General features: G+C 44.2%; 1 protein-coding gene across 3 annotated transcripts in view; it reads right to left on the bottom strand.

Moving 5' to 3' along the window:
* LOC135539884 (SPRY domain-containing protein 3-like) overlaps positions 1–17,172 on the bottom strand; it is a 63,225-nt gene that overhangs the window by 10,216 nt on the left and 35,837 nt on the right. For 2 of the 3 annotated variants that reach the window (XR_010455672.1, XM_064966079.1), the window contains exon 7: positions 15,469–15,618. The exons of the other annotated variant lie outside the window; for it this stretch is intronic. Coding sequence is in view for 1 of the 2 variants with exons in the window: in XM_064966079.1 (XP_064822151.1) it covers positions 15,469–15,618 (150 nt within the window). In the remaining variant the exon portion in view is untranslated. The remainder of the gene's footprint in view (positions 1–15,468; positions 15,619–17,172) is intronic. 3 annotated transcript variants of the gene reach the window in all.

Below are 17,172 nucleotides of genomic sequence, written 5' to 3'. Positions count from 1 at the left end.
CTCAGGCGAGCAATACCTCGAAACTTCTTTAATATTAGACATTGCGCCCCAGCTGTTATTGACAAATAGACACACACCCACACCCCTCGTCTTACCAGACATCTTCATGCTTCTTCTCTGTTCTGCCGATGCATGGAAAATCCCGCCGGCTCTATATTATCCGTGTCTTCGTCAGCTATGACTCGGTGAAACATAAGATATTACAGTTATTAATGTCCCGTTGGTAGGATAATCGCAATCGTAGGTTATCATTTTTATTTTCCAATGATTGGATGTAAGCCAGTAGAACGGATGGCAGTGTGAGTTTCCACGTTCGCCTACGGATTCTCACAAGGCAGCTCGACCTGCACCACTTTTTCTTCTGTCTTTTCTTCACGCAAATGACGGGGATTTGTGCCTGTTTCCGGGAAAGCAGTATATCCTTCTCGTCAGACTCGTTAAAAGAAAAAGCTTCTTCCAGTTTGAGGTAAGTAATCGCTGTTCTGATGTCCAAAAGTTATTTTCGGTCATAAAAGACGGTAGCAGCAACATTATGTACAACATAAGTAACAAAATAACGATGCAAAAACACTAACAAAATAGCACAGTTGGTTAGGAGCATGTAAAACATCAGCCATCCTCTTCGGCACCATCTTAAATCCAGCTTTTGGTTTAATGAATTTATTGCCACCAGGACCCGTCAGTGTAACTTCTAAAGTGCTCGATGACTGTACACTGTACTACAAGATTGTAGCGGGTTTACTAATCCGTTAGTTCTATTAGCTATGTTGACTATGATTTAAGATATGATGAAAACAATGTAGTCTGTGTGTAGCGGTTATGATATGAAGGTTTGGCTTGGAAAGGTTTATTTGTTGATGTGTTCTGCACTGAAGCCCACAAGCAAAGAGAAAAGGTGAGAGAGAAGAAGAGCACGTAGATGCAAGAAGGAATTACAACAAGCAAAGGGATTGTGCTGTTTGTATGTGGCTACTATGAAAGTGAACTGTGTTTGCATGTGATCAGGGGTGTATTCTGTTGTAATAAACTAAACACACCCAAGGGGCCATTTCCTGGACACAGATAAAGCGTAAAAGAAAGACAAACTGATTTGCTTGAATGGAGGACTGGCTTGAATTGTGAGGATGACCACAAGTTCTTTCAATAATTAGACAAATCTATTGGTTTTCTGCCCAAGTTGCAAAGGAAATGTTGTGATCTATTTCATAAACATAAGAGACCAGCAAAATGGATAAAAGAGTGTGGCGGTATAGTAAGATCAGTGGCATTTAGTGGTCAAAACCTGGTACATTCACACTACTTTATGGTAAATAATGCAAGTGACTTCAATTACTCATTTCTCTGAGCTGGGGAAAAATGTCTCTAGATTCATAGGGGATACATGACATAGTATGGCGAAGCAATACTCCAGACCACAGCTTCATACTACTTGTCAAAACAGAGAACTGATATTATATACTGTTTGTTGGGGTGGGATTGGCATGGGGTGTGGGGATTCCGTAGGTGGATTTTGAATTGTTGGGGGGATTCCTTATGTCTTATTCATTGGTAGGAAGAAGTTTGGTCCAAATCAGATCTTGGGTACTATATTCATTGAATATTGTCACGCTCGTCGTTGCATGAAGAAGGAGTGGATCAAAGCGCCGCGTGGTACGTGTTCATGATAATTTAAACTGAACACTGAGACAAAATAACAAAATGAAACAAAAACAAAACAGTTCTGTCTGGTGCAGACACAAAAAAACTACCCACAAAACACAGGTGGGAAAAGGCTACCTAAGTATGGTTCACAATCAGAGACAATGATAGACAGCTGTCCCTGATGGAGAACCATACCCGGCCAAAACATAGTAAAATGAACATAGAATGCCCACCCAAATCACACCCTGGCCAAATCAAAATAGACATAAAAAGCTCTCTAAGGTCAGGGATTAACAATTATCTGTATCCAATATTTACATTTACATTTAAGTCATTTAGCAGACGCTCTTATCCAGAGCGACTTACAAATTGGTGAATTCACCTTCTGACATCCAGTGGAACAGCCACTTTACAATAGTGCATCTAAATCATTTAAGGGGGGGGGGTGAGAAGGATTACTTTATCCTATCCTAGGTATTCCTTGAAGAGGTGGGGTTTCAGGTGTCTCCGGAAGGTGGTGATTGACTCCGCTGTCCTGGCGTCGTGAGGGAGTTTGTTCCACCATTGGGGGGCCAGAGCAGCGAACAGTTTTGACTGGGCTGAGCGGGAACTGTACTTCCTCAGTGGTAGGGAGGCGAGCAGGCCAGAGGTGGATGAACGCAGTGCCCTTGTTTGGGTGTAGGGCCTGATCAGAGCCTGGAGGTACTGCGGTGCCGTTCCCCTCACAGCTCCGTAGGCAAGCACCATGGTCTTGTAGCGGATGCGAGCTTCAACTGGAAGCCAGTGGAGAGAGCGGAGGAGCGGGGTGACGTGAGAGAACTTGGGAAGGTTGAACACCAGACGGGCTGCGGCGTTCTGGATGAGTTGTAGGGGTTTGATGGCACAGGCAGGGAGCCCAGCCAACAGCGAGTTGCAGTAATCCAGACGGGAGATGACAAGTGCCTGGATTAGGACCTGCGCCGCTTCCTGTGTGAGGCAGGGTCGTACTCTGCGGATGTTGTAGAGCATGAACCTACAGGAACGGGCCACCGCCTTGATGTTAGTTGAGAACGACAGGGTGTTGTCCAGGATCACGCCAAGGTTCTTAGCGCTCTGGGAGGAGGAAACAATGGAGTTGTCAACCGTGATGGCGAGATCATGGAACGGGCAGTCCTTCCCCGGGAGGAAGAGCAGCTCCGTCTTGCCGAGGTTCAGCTTGAGGTGGTGATCCGTCATCCACACTGATATGTCTGCCAGACATGCAGAGATGCGATTCGCCACCTGGTCATCAGAAGGGGGAAAGGAGAAGATTAATTGTGTGTCGTCTGCATAGCAATGATAGGAGAGACCATGTGAGGTTATGACAGAGCCAAGTGACTTGGTGTATAGCGAGAATAGGAGAGGGCCTAGAACAGAGCCCTGGGGGACACCAGTGGTGAGAGCGCGTGGCGAGGAGACAGATTCTCGCCACGCCACCTGGTAGGAGCGACCGGTCAGGTAGGACGCAATCCAAGCGTGGGCCGCGCCGGAGATGCCCAACTCGGAGAGGGTGGAGAGGAGGATCTGATGGTTCACAGTATCGAAGGCAGCCGATAGGTCTAGAAGGATGAGAGCAGAGGAGAGAGAGTTAGCTTTAGCAGTGCGGAGCGCCTCCGTGATACAGAGAAGAGCAGTCTCAGTTGAATGACTAGTTTTGAAACCTAACTGATTTGGATCAAGAAGGTCATTCTGAGAGAGATAGCGGGAGAGCTGGCCAAGGACGGCACGTTCAACAGTTTTGGAGAGAAAAGAAAGAAAGGATACTGGTCTGTAGTTGTTGACATCGGAGGGATCGAGTGTAGGTTTTTTCAGAAGGGGTGCAACTCTCGCTCTCTTGAAGACGGAAGGGACGTAGCCAGCGGTCAGGGATGAGTTGATGAGCGAGGTGAGGTAAGGGAGAAGGTCTCCGGGAAAATGGTCTGGAGAAGAGAGGAGGGGATAGGGTCAAGCGGGCAGGTTGTTGGGCGGCCGGCCGTCACAAGAAGCGAGATTTCATCTGGAGAGAGAGGGGAGAAAGAGGTCAGAGCACAGGGTAGGGCAGTGTGAGCAGAACCAGCGGTGTCGTTTGACTTAGCAAACGAGGATCGGATGTCGTCGACCTTCTTTTCAAAATGGTTGACGAAGTCATCTGCAGAGAGGGAGGAGGGGGGGGGGAGGAGGATTCAGGAGGGAGGAGAAGGTGGCAAAGAGCTTCCTAGGGTTAGAGGCAGATGCTTGGAATTTAGAGTGGTAGAAAGTGGCTTTAGCAGCAGAGACAGAGGAGGAAAATGTAGAGAGGAGGGAGTGAAAGGATGCCAGGTCCGCAGGGAGGCGAGTTTTCCTCCATTTCCGCTCGGCTGCCCGGAGCCCTGTTCTGTGAGCTCGCAATGAGTCGTCGAGCCACGGAGAGGGAGGGGAGGACCGAGCCGGCCTGGAGGATAGGGGACATAGAGAGTCAAAGGATGCAGAAAGGGAAGAGAGGAGGGTTGAGGAGGCAGAATCAGGAGATAGGTTGGAGAAGGTTTGAGCAGAGGGAAGAGATGATAGGATGGAAGAGGAGAGAGTAGCGGGGGAGAGAGAGCGAAGGTTGGGACGGCGCGATACCATCCGAGTAGGGGCAGTGTGGGAAGTGTTGGATGAGAGCGAGAGGGAAAAGGATACAAGGTAGTGGTCGGAGACTTGGAGGGGAGTTGCAATGAGGTTAGTGGAAGAACAGCATCTAGTAAAGATGAGGTCGAGCGTATTGCCTGCCTTGTGAGTAGGGGGGAAGGTGAGAGGGTGAGGTCAAAAGAGGAGAGGAGTGGAAAGAAGGAGGCAGAGAGGAATGAGTCAAAGGTAGACGTGGGGAGGTTAAAGTCGCCCAGGACTGTGAGAGGTGAGCCGTCCTCAGGAAAGGAGCTTATCAAGGCATCAAGCTCATTGATGAACTCTCCGAGGGAACCTGGAGGGCGATAAATGATAAGGATGTTAAGCTTCAAAGGGCTGGTAACTGTGACAGCATGGAATTCAAAGGAGGCGATAGACCGATGGGTAAGGGGAGAAAGAGAGAATGACCACTTGGGAGAGATGAGGATCCCGGTGCCACCACCCCGCTGACCAGAAGCTCTCGGGGTGTGCGAGAACACGTGGGCGGACGAAGAGAGAGCAGTAGGAGTAGCAGTGTTATCTGTGGTGATCCATGTTTCCGTCAGTGCCAAGAAGTCGAGGGACTGGAGGGAGGCATAGGCTGAGATGAACTCTGCCTTGTTGGCCGCAGATCGGCAGTTCCAGAGGCTACCGGAGACATGGAACTCCACGTGGGTCGTGCGCGCTGGGACCACCAGATTAGGGTGGCCGCGGCCACGCGGTGTGGAGCGTTTGTATGGTCTGTGCAGAGAGGAGAGAACAGGGATAGATAGACACATAGTTGACAGGCTACAGAAGAGGCTACGCTAATGCAAAGGAGATTGGAATGACAAGTGGACTACACGTCTCGAATGTTCAGAAAGTTAAGCTTACGTAGCAAGAATCGTATTGACTAAAATGATTGAAATGATACAGTACTGCTGGAGTAGGCTAGCTGGCAGTAGCTGCGTTGTTGACTTTGTAGGCTAGCAGGCAGTGGCTGCGTTGTTGACACTACACTAATCAAGTCGTTCCGTCGAGTGTAATAGTTTCTACAGTGCTGCTATTCGGGGGCTAGCCGGCTAGCTAGCAGTGTTGATTACGTTAAAAGAACGACAATAGCTGGCTAGCTAACCTAGAAAATCGCTCTAGACTACACAATTGTCTTAGATACAAAGACGGCTATGTAGCTAGCTAGCTACGATCAAACAAATCAAACCGTTGTACTGTAATGAAGTGAAATGAAAATGTGATACTACCTGTGGAGCGAAGCGGAATGTTGACGGGGTTGTATATATATTAAAATGGATGCCATTGGATGCCATTGATTAGCTTAATTTCTCAGAAAATAAAATGTAAACAAAATGTTTCAAGAATGCTAATCATATCTGTTACTAACTACAGAAACAATTTCAGAACAATCTGAGATGGTGGGTGTTGAAATCTTTCTTGTGCTTTTTGAGGTGGAACGACCCTCATACGATGTATGCGCACTGCATGTCTAATGACACCTTCCTGATACTGATTAATAGTGTGTGTGTGTGATTCATTGATTCAGTTTCCTGCAAATGCTCCATTGAGCCCCCAGGTGATTTAACAGAAATCCCTACAGAGGCTAAGTGTTGTTTCTGATAAGATCTGAGGATGAGTCACACTTAATGGGGCACAGTCTTTCCCAGTCCCAGGGTGCACCCTGTCCATCAGCCCATACAAAGGATGTCCTCATACAGGACCGATAAGAACATTTAGATTAGGTTGAAGCACTTCATTCTTTATAGTTCTTCCCCCATCCCACTCTACTCCACCTCTATCTCTGCAATATATTTTGATACAGATAGCCATTAAAAGGGTCTGGATTTGCAGCCATAAAACACTTTGATGAGTCACTGCGACTCTGAAGACACTTTTTTTTCTAAGCGTTACCAGAAACCGCTATCCATTGATAAAACAGCTTCTCAAAACACTCAGATGCTAATCTTTAACACAGTGGGTAACCTCACCTGGGGATGGCGACACCGGAGCTAACAGCCCGATCCTCTATGCTGGTATTGTTCACTGTAACACACTAACAAAGACGTACTGTGGAGCCACTAGGTAATGACTAATGCTAACTCTTATTGCGAAGAATGAGAAGAGAGCTGCTTTTGTGCCAAGGGCTTTACTGGTAGAGATGGAAAGATAGAGACACAGGGGGGGAGAGGACAGTTGATAAAGAGAGGGCAAAATAGTGGAGATGTATGGAGATGGACAGGTTAGGCAATGGAAGGTTGAGGGAAAAAGAGAAATGGAGAGATGGGAGGAAGAGAAGATTGAGTGAGATTATGATCAAGGGATTAAAAATATATATTTTTTATCATGTAGCGAGCAGACACTCTTATCCTGGCTCAAGTAAAAAATCAACAGAATTTTCACAGAATCAGAGGGACAGAGAGTGACACAGGAATGCGTATCACACCATCCCGTCATTCTCTAATAAAAAGAGGAGGCAAAGTTGTCAATGATCTGCCTTTACCACAAGTGGTCCCATATGACTCAGTTGACAAAGAATGGTGCTTGCAACGCCAGGGTTGTGGGTTCGATTACTACAGGGGACCAATATCAAAAATTTACAATTCTTCCACATTTTCTTACGTTACAGCCTTATTCTAAAACGTATTTAATTGTTTTTTTCCCCATCAATCTACACAGAGTACTCCATAATGACAAAGCAAAAACAGGTTTTGAGAAATGTTGGCTAATTTATTATAAATACAGTACCAGTCAAAGTTTGGACACGCTTACTCATTCTGTCACGGTTGTTGAAAAGGTCGGACCAAGGCACAGCGTGTGTTGAGTTTCATATCTTTAATTTAAGTGAAACTTTCAAACAAAAACCATAAACAAGCAACAAAACTTGATTTACGTAGTGCAACAAGCACAAACAATATCCCACAACCCAGGTGGGAACAATGGAGAACTTAAGTATGATCCCCAATTAGAGACAAAGATAATCAGCTGCCTCAAATTGGGAACCATACAAGTACACCAACATAGAAATAGGAAAACTAGAACCCCCCCTAGTCACGCCTTGACCTACAACACCAAGGGCTCTCTATTGTCAGGGTGTGACACATTCAAGGGTTTTTATTTGTTTTTATTCTTTTCTAAATTGTAGAATAATAGTGAAGACATCAAAACTATGAAATAACACATATGGAATCATGTGGTTAACAAAAAAATTGTTAATCAAATCAAAATATATTTTAGATTTTAGATTCTTCAAAGTAGCCACCATTTGCCTTGATGACAGCTTTGTACACTCTTGGCATTCTCTCAACCAGCTTCACCTGGAATACTTTTCCAACAGTCTTGAAGGAGTCCCCACATATGCTGAGCACTTGTTGCATGCTTTTCCTTCACTCTGCAGTCCAACTCATCCCAAACCATTTCAACTGGGTTGAGGTCGGGTGATTGTAGAGGCCAGGTAATCTGATTCAGCACTCCATCACTCTCCTTCCCGATCAAATAGCCCTTACACAGTCTGGAGGTGTTGGGTCATTGTCCTGTTGAAAATCAAATGATAGTCCCACTAAGTGCAAAGCAGATGGGATGGCGTATCACTGCAGAATGCTGTGGTAGCAATGCTGGTTAAGTGTGCATTGAATTCTAAATAATTCACTGACAATGTCACCAGCAAAGCACCCCCACACCATCACACCTCCTTCAGGTGCCTTTTGGCAAACTCCAAGTGGGATTTCATGTGCCTTTTACTGAGGAGTGGCCTGATTGGTGGAGTGATACAGAGATGGTTGTCCTTCTGGAAGTTTCTCCCATCTCCACAGAGGAACTCTAGAGCTCTGTCAGAGACTTGGTCACCTCCCTGACCAAGGCCCTTCTCCCCCGATTGCTCAGTTTGGCCAAGCGGCCAACTCTAGGAAGAGTCGTGGTGGTTCCAAACATTCAATGCTGCAGAAATGTTTTAGTACCCTTCCCCAGATCTGTGTCTCGACACAATCCTGTCTCGGAGCTCTACGGACAATTCCTTCGGCTTGGTTTTGCTCTGACATGCACTGTCAACTGTGGGACCTTATATAGACGTGTGTGCCTTTCCAAATCATGTCCAATCAATTGAATTTACCAATGCTGGACTCTCCAATCAAGTTCTAGAATCATCTCAAGGATGATCAATGGAAACAGGATGCATCCAAGCTCAATTTCGAGTCTCATAGCAAAGGGTCTGAATACTTACTGTATTTAAATAAGGTATTTCTCTTTTTAGTAAATTTGCAAAAATGTGTAAAAACCTGTTTTCACTATGTCATTATGGGGTTTTGTGTGTAGATTGATGAGGATTTTTGATTTATTTAATCTTTTGTAGAATAAAGCTATAATGTATCCAAATGTGGAAAAAGTCAAGGGTCTGAATACTTTCCGAATGCACTACTGCAAGTTGTCCTGGAAATGAAAGTCTGCTAAATTACTAAAATGTAAATGGTTTCTGAACGGGGATGACGTCCACCTCTGTCAGACTGATAGATTTAAGATCCCCCACCAGAACAGCAAACTGCGCCAGAAAACATTTCCTAGGAAAACTAATCAGTGAAATCACAGAGCTCTATTCTTTTGCCCTCGTCCACATGAACATTGCTCTGGCACTTCTCAGGGTGTGGACTTGATCAAAGGTAGATGAGATGGCCAAACGTAACATCAGGATGGTTTTGCCGCAACAACCTATGGATGATTTACAGTCATTGTCATTGTCTGGGTACAACACATCCTTACAACACACATGGAACAAACTTCCAAAATGACTAATTCATGACAAACAGGAGTTGGAGCACTCAAAAAAACAGGCTGAGATTTACTTCTTACCCTCAGGCTTTGTTCCATATTCTGATGAAGCACAGATATCCTGACGTTTCTCCTCTGAGTAAGTTATTTGTGGTTTTTCCTGGGTAAGCCCTATTATGGAATTCCTGACATTTGTTGTTGAGCAGCCCTACTCTCCTTCGTTTTATGAAATGGGGAGGGCTATTTGAACTGTGACCTATTTGAAACTCTTCATGATTGCAAGAATGGGAGCTCCAGATGCAGTCAAAAAAGGTTCCACAAGAATCCAGCAGTATCTAAGGGCTCTTATTTCCAGGTTCTCTTATCTGATCAAATAACTGACATATCTGAAGTAGGAGGACATTAATTTACATTAAACAGGATGTGAAGATTCCATGTTGATTAAATCTCTGATGTCATAACAAGTTCAGGTATCACAGTGTTGCGCAGACAGTCATTACACAAGCCCACTCTTAACGGCCTGGCAGATGATATTTCCACAATATGGAGATAAACGCTGTAATAAAATTACAAAGAGAGACACACCGTTGGAAAGGGACCGAATTAATTAATTTAGGATATTAACTTTAGAATTTTCTATGATATTATCAACTTGATCTTTCTAACCCAGAGGACGCAAACACTTGCTGCATACTTTGCTTTTTATGGTGAAACTCAGTGGTAACCACCTCAACAGACAAAAATGCCCAGCTACCTAGCGGCTAAATAGCCATGGTTAGAAAACTGTCACACCGTGAAAGTTGTCATTCAGTTGGAAATAGTGAAATAAACAATGCATGCCTTGAGTAACAGAAGAAGAAAAAAAGCTGAGATACATGGATAATTAGAGAGAACAGAGAAAAAGAGAAAGAAAAAAGAAAAAGAAGGATAGATAAGTGTCTAATCTTGTGAGGTGGAGACCTGGTCCGATACAGCACATTTCCCACACTCCACTTCAATCAGTGTTGCTGTCATGTTAGCACGGTGGGTTAGCATGTAAATGGAACAGCCTGTGTTTTCTGTGGAAAACCAAATGAGGGGTTCAAATGACACATTATTTATTTGTTGTTCACTTTTCCCCTTTCCATCATCCATCACTCGGAATGGGGTGGAAGTACAGTGGGGCAAAAAAGTATTTAGTCAGCCACCAATTGTGCATGTTCTCCCACTTAAAAAGATGAGAGAGGCCTGTAATCTTCATTATAGGTACACTTCAACTATGACAGACAAAATGAGAAAAAAAATCCAGAAAAATCACATTGTAGGATTTTTAATGAATTTATTTGCAAATTATGGTGGAAAATAAGTATTTGGTCACCTACAAACAAGCAAGATTTCTGGCTCTCACAGACCTGTAACTTCTTCTTTAAGAGGCTCCTCTGTCCTCCACTCATTACCTGTATTAATGGCACCTGTTTGAATTTGTTATCAGTATAAAAGACACCTGTCCACAACCACAAACAGTCACACTCCAAACTCCACTATGGCCAAGACCAAAGAGCTGTCAAAGAACACCAGAAACAAAATTGTAGACCTGCACCAGGCTGGGAAGACTGAATCTGCAATAGGTAAGCAGCTTGGTTTGAAGAAATCAACTGTGGGAGCAATTATTAGGAAATGGAAGACATACAAGACCACTGATAATCTCCCTTGATCTGGGGCTCCACGCAAGATCTCACCCCGTGGGGTCAAAATGATCACAAGAACGGTGAGCAAAAATCCCAAAACCACACGGGGGGACCTAGTGAATGACCTGCAGAGAGCTGGGACCAAAGAAACAAAGCCTACCATCAGTAACACACTACGCCGCCAGGGACTCAAATACTGCAGTGCCAGACGTGTCCCCCTGCTTAAGCCAGTACATGTCCAGGCCCGTCTGAAGTTTGCTAGAGAGCATTTGGATGATCCAGAAGAAGATTGGGAGAATGTCATATGGTCAGATGAAACCAAAATATAACTTTTTGGTAAAAACTCAACTCGTCGTGTTTGGAGGACAAAGAATGCTGAGTTTCATCCAAAGAACACCATACCTACTGTGAAGCATTGGGGTGGAAACATCATGCTTTGGGGCTGTTTTTCTGCAAAGGGACCAGGACGACTGATCCGTGTAAAGGAAAGAATGAATGGGGCCATGTATTGTGAGATTTTGAGTGAAAACCTCCTTCCATCAGCAAGGGCATTGAAGATGAAAAGTGGCTGGGTCTTTCAGCTTGACAATGATCCCAAACACACCGCCCGGGCAATGAAGAAGTGGCTTCGTAAGAAGCGTTTCAAGGTCCTGGAGTGGCCTTGCCAGTCTCCAGATCTCAACCCCATAGAACATCTTTGGAGGGAGTTGAAAGTCCGTGTTGCCCAGCAACAGCCCCAAAACATCACTGCTCTAGAGGAGATCTGCATGGAGGAATGGGCCAAAATACCAGCAACAGTGTGTGAAAACCTTGTGAAGACTTACAGAAAACGTTTGACCTCTGTTATATACCCTTTGTTGGCAATGACAAAGTATTGAGAAACTTTTGTTATTGACCAAATACTTATTTTCCACCATAATTTGCAAATAAATTCATTAAAAATCCTACAATGTGATTTTCTGGATTTTTTTTCTTCTCATTTTGTCTGTCATAGTTGAAGTGTACCTATGATGAAAATTACAGGCCTCTCTCATATTTTTAAGTGGGAGAACTTGCACAATTGGTGGCTGACTAAATACTTTTTTTGCCCCACTGTAGGCACTGAAGCGGAGGATAAATAGTTGAAAGAGGATAGGATCATCATGGCTGGGCTAACGAGATAAGCAACATGACAGCAACATTTGACCAAAGACACTGACTGGTTAAACAACAAGCCTACCTCGGATTCCTTTAACCTCCTTTTCACCCCAAAATTAAGGTTTAATTGGCATCTAGCCTAATTCCATCTTTTCAGTTGGTACCCATTCCTTCGGGACTGAGGCCTGCAAATATCTTCAAATGCACATCCAGAATTTGTACAACAGATGGGGGGGGGGGGGGCTCACACAGTGCCTTAAGAAAGTACTCATGCCCCTGGACTTTCTCCACATTTAGTTTGAATTTAGATTTTGTGTCACTGGCCTACACACAATACCCCATGATGTCAAAGTGGAATTATATAAATGTTCACAAATGTATTAAAAATGAAAGGCTGAAATGTCAATAAGTATTCAACCCCTTTCATGGCAAGCCTAAATAGGTTTAGATGTAAAAATGTGCCTAACAAGTCACATAATAAATTGCATGGACTCTGTGTGCAATTATAGTGTCTAACATGACTTTTTGAATGACTACCTTATCTCTGTACCCCACACATACAATTATCTATAAGGTCCCTCAGTCGAGCAGTACATTTCAAACACAGCTTCAACCACAAAGACCAGGGAGGTGTTCCAATGCCTTGCAAAGAAGGTCACCTATTGGTAGATAGATTGGTAGATCAAAAAGCAGACATTGAATATCCCTTTGAGCATGGTAAAGTTATTAATTAAGCCTTGGATGGTACACCCAGTCACTACACATATACAGGTGTCCTTCCTAACTCAGTTGCTGGCGAGGAAGGAAACCGCTAAGGGATTTCACCATGAAGCCAATGGTGACTTTAAAACAGTTAAGAGTTTAATGGCTGTTATATGAGAAAACTGATGATTGCTCAACACCATTGTAGGTATTCCACAATACTAACCTAATAGACAGAGTAAAAAAAAGGAAGCCTATACAGAATAAAAAATATTCCAAGGCATCCTGTTTGCAACAAGCACTAAAGTAATACTGCAAATAATGTTGCAAAACAATTCACTTTTTGTTCCGTGCCCTCAGAGCATGCGCAGACCAGCTGGCTGGTGTGTTTACGGACATATTCAATCAATCCCTATACCAGTCTGCTGTTCCCCCATGCTTCAAGAGGGCCACCATTGTCCCTGTTCCCAAGAAAGCTAAGGTAACTGAGCTAAACGACTACCGCCCCGTAGCACTCACTTCCGTCATCATGAAGTGCTTTGAGAGACTAGTCAAGGACCATATCACCTCCACCCTACCTGACACCCTAGACCCACTCCAATTTGCTTACCGCCCAAATAGGTCCACAGACGATGCAATCTCAACCACACTGCACACTGCCCTAACCCATCTGGACAAGAGGAATACCTATGTGAGAATGCTGTTCATCGACTACAGCTTGGCATTCAACACCATAATACCCTCCAAGCTCGTCATCAAGCTCGAGACCCTGGGTCTCGACCCCGCCCTGTGCAACTGGGTACTGGACTTCCTGACGGGCCGCCCCCAGGTGGTGAGGGTAGGTAACAACATCTCCTCCCCGCTGATCCTCAACACTGGGGCCCCACAAGGGTGCGTTCTGAGCCCTCTCCTGTACTCCCTGTTCACCCACGACTGCGTGGCCACGCACGCCTCCAACTCAATCATCAAGTTTGCGGGCGACACAACAGTGGTAGGCTTGATTACCAACAACGACGAGACGGCCTACAGGGAGGAGGTGAGGGCCCTCGGAGTGTGGTGTCAGGAAAATAACCTCACACTCAACGTCAACAAAACTAAGGAGATGATTGTGGACTTCAGGAGACAGCAGAGGGAACACCCCCCTATCCACATCGATGGAACAGTAGTGGAGAGAGTAGCAAGTTTTAAGTTCCTCAGCATACACATCACAGACAAACTGAATTGGTCCACTCACACAGACAGCATCGTGAAGAAGGCGCAGCAGCGCCTCTTCAACCTCAGGAGGCTGAAGAAATTTGGCTTGTCACCAAAAGCACTCACAAACTTCTACAGATGCACAATCGAGAGCATCCTGGCGGGCTGTATCACCGCCTGGTACGGCAACTGCTCCGCCCTCAACCGTAAGGCTCTCCAGAGGGTAGTGAGGTCTGCACAACGCATCACCGGGGGCAAACTACCTGCCCTCCAGGACACCTACACCACCCGATGTTACAGGAAGGCCATAAAGATCATCAAGGACATCAACCACCCGAGCCACTGCCTGTTCACCCCGCTATCATCCAGAAGGCGAGGTCAGTACAGGTGCATCAAAGCTGGGACCGAGAGACTGAAAAACAGCTTCTATCTCAAGGCCATCAGACTGTTAAACAGCCACCACTAACATTGAGTGGCTGCTGCCAACACACTGACACTGACTCAACTCCAGCCACTTTAATAATGGGAATTGATGGGAAATGATGTAAATATATCACTAGCCACTTTAAACAATGCTACCTTATATAATGTTACTTACCCTACATATTCATCTCATATGCATACGTATATACTGTACTCTATATCATCGACTGCATCCTTATGTAATACATGTATCACAAGCCACTTTAACTATGCCACTTTGTTTACATACTCATCTCATATGTATATACTGTACTCGATACCATCTACTCTACTGTATCTTGCCTATGCTGCTCTGTACCATCACTCATTCATATATCCTTATGTACATATTCTTTATCCCCTTACACTGTGTATAAGACAGTAGTTTAGGAATTGTTAGTTAGATTACTTGTTGGTTATTACTGCATTGTCGGAACTAGAAGCACAAGCATTTCGCTACACTCGCATTAACATCTGCTAACCATGTGTATATGACAAATAAAATTTGATTTGATTTGAATACAAAGTGTTATGTTTGTTTTCAGGATAAAAAAGAAACTGAATGCAACTAAGCACAGGCAAAATCCTAGAGGAAAACCTAGTTCAGTCTAGGACAATAAACTGAAATACAAGACCAAATATACACTGGAGTTGCTTACTAAGAAAACATTGAATGTTCTTGAGAGGCCTAGTTACAGTTTTGACTTAAATCGACATCAAAATCTATGGCAAGACTTGAAAATGACTGATCAAAAAACAACTTGACAGAGCTTGAAGAGTTTTTGTATAATTATTGTACAATCCTGGTGTGCAAAGCTCTTAGACTTACCCAGAAAGCTGTAATCGCTGCCAAAGGTGATTTTAACATGTATTGACTCAAGGGTGTGAATACTTATGTAAAGTAGATATTTCTGTATTAAGAATCGTAGAATGCTATGGAAGTATAACATGTTTCACAAACTCTGATAGACTCATTATAGGCTGGATAATGAGGATGTAGGGTGATAATGATGATAATAATAGTGTTCTTGATGTTCATTATGCTGGAGATAATGACTAGTGATAATAGCAATGAATGATGACAATGATGATGATAATGTATGAGGAAGTGGCCTGAGGTGATCGAGCGGTTACTGCCGCTGCCTTCAGAGCACATATGTATGCCAGTACTCTGGAATGGGTTCGAATCCAGATGATGTCCGCCATTCTAGCACACCATTTCTCTTCCTTACTTCCCTTTTTCTCTTTACTGCCGAAAAAAATACATAAATAAAACTATGATAAGGATACATACCCTGCGTGCCAGTCCCAGGGCGATGTAGCACTTCTCTCCTGCGTCAGTGATCTCCAGTTCGTAGTAGTGGCAGCGTGTGTTGAGGGGTAGACGGGATTGGGCCAAACCCACATCCACAATGCTCTTCCCTTTACCCACATACTCCAGCAACTGAGGAGGAGGATGGCATCGCACATCACAATAAGGCAAGTACTGTATCTACAGTGCCTTGCGAAAGTATTCGGCCCCCTTGAACTTTGCGACCTTTTGCCACATTTCAGGCTTCAAACATAAAGATATAAAACTGTATTTTTTTGTGAAGAATCAACAACAAGTGGGACACAATCATGAAGTGGAACGACATTTATTGGATATTTCAAACTTTTTTAACAAATCAAAAACTGAAAAATTGGGCGTGCAAAAGTATTCAGCCCCTTTACTTTCAGTGCAGCAAACTCTCTCCAGAAGTTCAGTGAGGATCTCGGAATGATCCAATGTTGACCTAAATGACTAATGATGATAAATACAATCCACCTGTGTGTAATCAAGTCTCCGTATAAATGCACCTGCACTGTGATAGTCTCAGAGGTCGGTTAAAAGCGCAGAGAGCATCATGAAGAACAAGAAACACACCAGGCAGGTCCGAGATACTGTTGTGAAGAATTTTAAAGCCGGATTTGGATACAAAAAGATTTCCCAAGCTTTAAACATCCCAAGGAGCACTGTGCAAGCGATAATATTGAAATGGAAGGAGTATTAGACCACTGCAAATCTACCAAGACCTGGCCGTCCCTCTAAACTTTCAGCTCATACAAGGAGAAGACTGATCAGAGATGCAGCCAAGAGGCCCATGATCACTCTGGATGAACTGCAGAGATCTACAGCTGAGGTGGGAGACTCTGTCCATAGGACAACAATCAGTTGTATATTGCACAAATCTGGCCTTTATGGAAGAGTGGCAAGAAGAAAGCCATTTCTTAAAGATATCCATAAAAAGTGTTGTTTAAAGTTTGCCACAAGCCCCCTGGGAGACACACCAAACATGTGGAAGAAGGTGCTCTGGTCATTGAAACCAAAATTGAACTTTTTGGCAACAATGCAAAACGTTATGTTTGGCGTAAAAGCAACACAGCTCAACACCCTGAACACACCATCCCCACTGTCAAACATGGTGGTGGCAGCATCATGGTTTGGGCCTGCTTTTCTTCAGCAGGGACAGGGAAGATGGTTAAAATTCATGGGAAGATGGATGGAGCCAAATCCAGGACCATTCTGGAAGAAAACCTGATGGAGTCTGCAAAAGACCTGAAACTGGGACGGAGATTTGTCTTCCAACAAGACAATGATCCAAAACATAAAGCAAAATCTACAATGGAATGGTTCAAAAACAAACATATCCAGGTGTTAGAATGGCCAAGCCAAAGTCCAGACCTGAATCCAATTGAGAATCTGTGGAAAGAACTGAAAACTGCTGTTCACAAATGCTCTCCATCCAACCTCACTGAGCTCGAGCTGTTTTGCAAGGAGGAATGGGAAAAAAATTCAGTCTCTCGATGTGCAAAACTGATAGAGACATACCCCAAGCGACTTACAGCTGTAATCGCAGCAAAAGGTGGCGCAACAAAGTATTAAGGGGGCTGAATAATTTTGCACGCCCAATTTTTCAGTTTTGATTTGTTAAAAAAGTTTGAAATATCCAATAAATGTCGTTCCACTTCATGATTG

This window comes from Oncorhynchus masou, chromosome 5 (genome assembly GCF_036934945.1).
Source record: "Oncorhynchus masou masou isolate Uvic2021 chromosome 5, UVic_Omas_1.1, whole genome shotgun sequence".
Classification (NCBI taxonomy): domain Eukaryota; kingdom Metazoa; phylum Chordata; class Actinopteri; order Salmoniformes; family Salmonidae; genus Oncorhynchus; species Oncorhynchus masou.
The sequence above is the reverse complement of the archived record's forward strand: the minus strand, read 5'-3'. Positions and strand labels throughout refer to the sequence as shown.